We start from the raw sequence: 4,240 nt of genomic DNA, 5'->3' as shown, positions 1-4,240 counted from the left end.
GACTGCAAAGCCGTTTGAACTGCAAGGTTGGAAGTTCAAACTCACCAGCTGCTCCTCGGAAACCCTATACAGGGTCGCTATGGGTCAGAACTGACTCGATGGCATTTAACACCAACAAACTCTATATAGGGTTGCTATGAGTTGAAACAGACTTGACAGCACTTAACAACAACAATCCATGTAATGAAACCAGCCCTCTGCAGTGCTAGCTTCCCTTTTATCCTTTGCCTTGCTAAATACACTCTGTTCTATATAAACTCAAACACCAGAGAACTGACTCAAAATCTATGACTTACCCACCAGAGGCAGAAGCAGAGACATTATTTGCCTCTTGATGGGTTAGTGGAGAAAGGAGTAGGTCACTGCCTCACCAATCTTTCCCCTCCTCCTTCTTCTGCCTCCTCCCTCCCTCTGCCTTCGCTCTCTTCTTCCTCTCCTCTTCCTTCTCTTCTTCCTGCCCCTCCTCCTCCCAATAAGCTACTCCAGTCCCTGTACTCTAGAAGCTCAAAGATCCCAATTCCTTAAGACACACACACTACAGAAGTGTTAAAGAGCCGGATTCTATTCCAAACTTACCACCCACTCTACCTCTCTGTTCCTGAGCTTCCTCATCTGTAAAATTAGAACAGTAACTGCCTTCTGATTTTTTATACAGATTTACTGAATTAATATATGTACAGCACCTGACATAGAGTTCTATGCAGGTGTGAGATATACCAGTCCCACTCCCCCTGCTCCTGCCTCTGCCCTCTGGCTAGAAAGACTAGCGCCACTCCCACCTGCAAGAAGCCATAGTGCCTCACTAGAAAACAACCTAGCGGTGTCACGGTGACAGTGAAGTGTCTAGCAGAGACCGCAACACTTATATCATTAGATTATCATTGTGAGTGTGAAATCAAGGGAAATGTACAGAACGCACCTGGCATAAATGATTGTTAAAAGTTGTTCTTTTCATTGCGGTCTTTTTACTTTCAACACCCATTTGCTTGTGACTGGAGGTGTCTCATGTGTGTTTCTTTACTATTCCAGGTTATAACACATTTATGGATCTATCAATCATTGTGACATGACATGATGATCATATAGAAATGTGTCTCAAAAGGCAAGGTAAGCTGCACAAAATTCTCCCCATTGTCCTCTTCTCTCTCCACCCAAGTTCCCTCAAGATACTGGGCCTTCAGACAACTGCCCTTGAGTGATTCATAGGCATCACCCACTCAACAAGTCCTACACAAAACCCTTGAGCTTTCCCTTAAAGAGTGGTCCTGCCTGAGCTATTATTAGTCTATGATTCCAGCTCCTCCACCTGCATACTTTATTCATACAACGTCTGTTGATTTCACCTGTTCTAGAGTTCCCAACTCTATCCACTTTCCATTTCCATGGAGTCCATGCCATCATCATTTCTGGGTCAGCAGTTCGAAACTACCAACGTCCCCACGGGGGAAAGATGAGGCTTTCTGTTCCCACAAAGATTTACAGCCTCGGAAACCCTATACAAGGTCACTATGTGTCCGAATTAACTCCATGGCACATCATCATCACCACCACCACACAGCCATAGAGTCTGGGTGTGCTACTGTAGGATAAGCAGTGGACTGCTGACCATGAAGTCAGTAATTCCAGCCTACCAGCTGCTCCTTGGAAATAGGGTCACTATGAGTTGGAACTGGCTAAACAACCACAAACAGAAGCCACATCTCGGTCTAAAACTTCATTTAATCATGTCTCTCCTCAACTTGAAACCCTTCTTTGTTTTTCATTAAATACTGCATTCCTTCCCCCACCACAGAATCTCATCCTGTCCTGCCCCACCAACAGAGCCCTTTGTGGTGTGACCAATATGGACCACCTCCCACTTGCCCTTACTCTCAAACCCAGCTATGGAGACCTCCTGTTAGCTCCTCCTCTTACTTTTGCACCTACTGTTCTCTCTTTCGAACACCTTCTCCTCATTCATCTAGTAACTCCTTTTCATCTCTAGATCCCAGTACAAGTGCCACCTCCTCAGGGAAGCCTTCCCTGACCACACCTGTCTTCTGGTCCTTGACAATCTGTTCCATCAGACACTTGCTTAAAGCCCTGATCCTCTCCTTCATGGGCTATATACACCTAGGTTCAGTGATTGATTTGTCATGTAAACTCTAAGAAAGCAGACTTCTGTCCTTCCTGTTCTGACTGTGTTCACAGTAGCCAAGATAAATGCGGTATGGTCTATGTTGTTAAGTGTTGTCAAGTCAGTTCCCACTTGTAGCAATCCCATATAGGGTTCTGAGGAATGGCTGGTAGTATTGAACTGCCAACCTTACAGTTAACACCAGTCCAGTGCTTATCCTACAGTGTTTCCAACCCATTTTCAGGGATTAAAAAATATAAACGACACAGCATATCTTCACATTTCCAAAGATAAGATACAAAAAATGAAAGATTTCATTGTATTTTAGATATTTAAAAAAATAAAAACCAAGTGATACCACTCCCACTTAAATAGTCAGTCAACTCAGCTCTTTAGTCAAGATGGGAGAGGGTTTCTTCTCCAGCCTGGAAAAAAGAAGACATACTCATGAAGAGCATGAAACACACTCCAAATAAATTTCAACTCAATACATACACAGGCATGGGCTTCGGATGTCCTAAGACAAATGCTAAAAGAGTGTTCTTGTCAAAACTGGACACTCGGTGTCAATCTGTTCTGCTCCCATCCTGATACTCGGAAGGAGCCTTAACATCTGCATGCAAATTAAAGGCCAAGGCTGGGAACATACAAATCAGCCTTAATCGCCCCCCTTTTGCACCCAGAGAACATTGTCCAACATTCTTAACCAGCTTTTAAATGACGCTTCTCTGGCAGGCGCACTGCATGCCCCCTCCCAACACCTGCCAGCCGCACCCTTCTTGCAAAGCACTCCCCTTCCTTTCCTCCCAAGATCTAAACCAAACTAACTGTCTGGTTTGGTAACAAGATTGAGTCAAGACTAGGGAAGCCCCAGTGGGCTCCATTATTCCGCACACCCTGCGAGAAGGACCACCCCTAGGGACGGCTGCTGCAGATCCGAGCTCCTCTTGCTGCCAGGAAACCTTTCCCACTGAGTACATGCGGGCTGCCGCCAAAGCTCTGGGTCCAGCGGGAGGCACCCCACCCATCTGCCAGAGAGACAAAGATCACCAGAAACAAAGGACACACATACACACACAGTCGCACAAACTCCAAAGCAAATACCGACACTTGATGCAATTGTCTAGTCAAACAGCCCACTGGGTGTCTCTTTAAATAAATTTTAAAGCCATCCAGGAAGGGCAGTGATGGACAGGCACTATCTGGGTTCGGAACCCAAGCTGCCTCCGCCCTCCTCCCACCCGCGCTACAGTTCCCCGGAGCAGATCCCAGCCTGAGGACACACAGCGCCAGGAACGGAAAGAGTCCTCCACTCGCGGAGGCGCGCACATGCTGGCAATGGACGCAGGGCGAGGGCAGCCCAAAGTCAGTGATACCCACCTTTAGGATCCCAGTTCACCTGTTTCCTTGGAGTCTCGATTGGAAATTTCATTGCTCCGTTGCCCGGAAGGGGAAGAATTGAAAAGAATCAGAAGACTAATAAAGTCCTCGAGCTTTGCACGCCTCGGTACTGCAGTCGCAATAAAACAAATTCCAGGGATGGGGGAAGCCTGCGAGGGCTCGAGGAGGAATCCCAGAGGAAGACAAGTGGGGAAATACTGGCTTAGGGGCGAACCGGAGAAGCCTTGGGTGTTTGTACAGGTTAAGGGCTGGGGGAGCTCAAAGGAAAAGTAAGCTCGGCGAGGGGTGGATGGAGAGGAAGGCTCGGGAAGCTGATAAGAGCCGAGCAGTTTCTCAAATGCGGCACCAGCTGGCTGGGGTCTGAGCAGCCGAGGGCCGGCGCGACGAAGCCCACTGCAGTGTCACCGGCCCCCGAAGGCGTGTGCGCACATACTCCGGCACGCGCACACACACACACATACACTCGTTCACACCCGTCCGGGCGCGCGCTCAGGCAGGCACGTCAGTCCTGCTCGGTGGCGCGGAGCTCACACGCCCCACCCCGCCTCGTTCCTCGCCCCCGGCGACGCCCCCCGCCGCCCTTCTCCCCACCCCCTGAAAACCATTGGACGTGGGGGTGGCGCGGCGCCGGGGGAGCGCGCAGCGAGAGCGACCCTCCCAGCAGCGCGTCGCAGACCCAGCGCTGGGCTGGTGAGGTGTACTCGGCCCCCACCTAGAGTAACG

General features: G+C 49.2%; 1 protein-coding gene across 1 annotated transcript in view; it reads right to left on the bottom strand.

Annotated features, from left to right (window-relative positions):
• KCNK10 (potassium channel, subfamily K, member 10) overlaps window positions 1-3,974 on the bottom strand; it is a 226,624-nt gene extending 222,650 nt beyond the window's left edge. Inside the window, exon 1 of the mRNA XM_006839589.1 lies at window positions 3,497-3,974. Within this exon, the coding sequence (XP_006839652.1) occupies window positions 3,497-3,548 (52 nt within the window). The 5' untranslated portion in view covers window positions 3,549-3,974. The remainder of the gene's footprint in view (window positions 1-3,496) is intronic.
• Window positions 3,975-4,240: the final 266 nt, after the last annotated feature.

The sequence above is a fragment of the Chrysochloris asiatica genome, unplaced genomic scaffold (assembly GCF_000296735.1).
Source record: "Chrysochloris asiatica unplaced genomic scaffold, ChrAsi1.0 scaffold00025, whole genome shotgun sequence".
Taxonomy (NCBI): domain Eukaryota; kingdom Metazoa; phylum Chordata; class Mammalia; order Afrosoricida; family Chrysochloridae; genus Chrysochloris; species Chrysochloris asiatica.
Note: the sequence above shows the minus strand (reverse complement) of the source record. Positions and strands in the feature narration are given on the sequence as shown.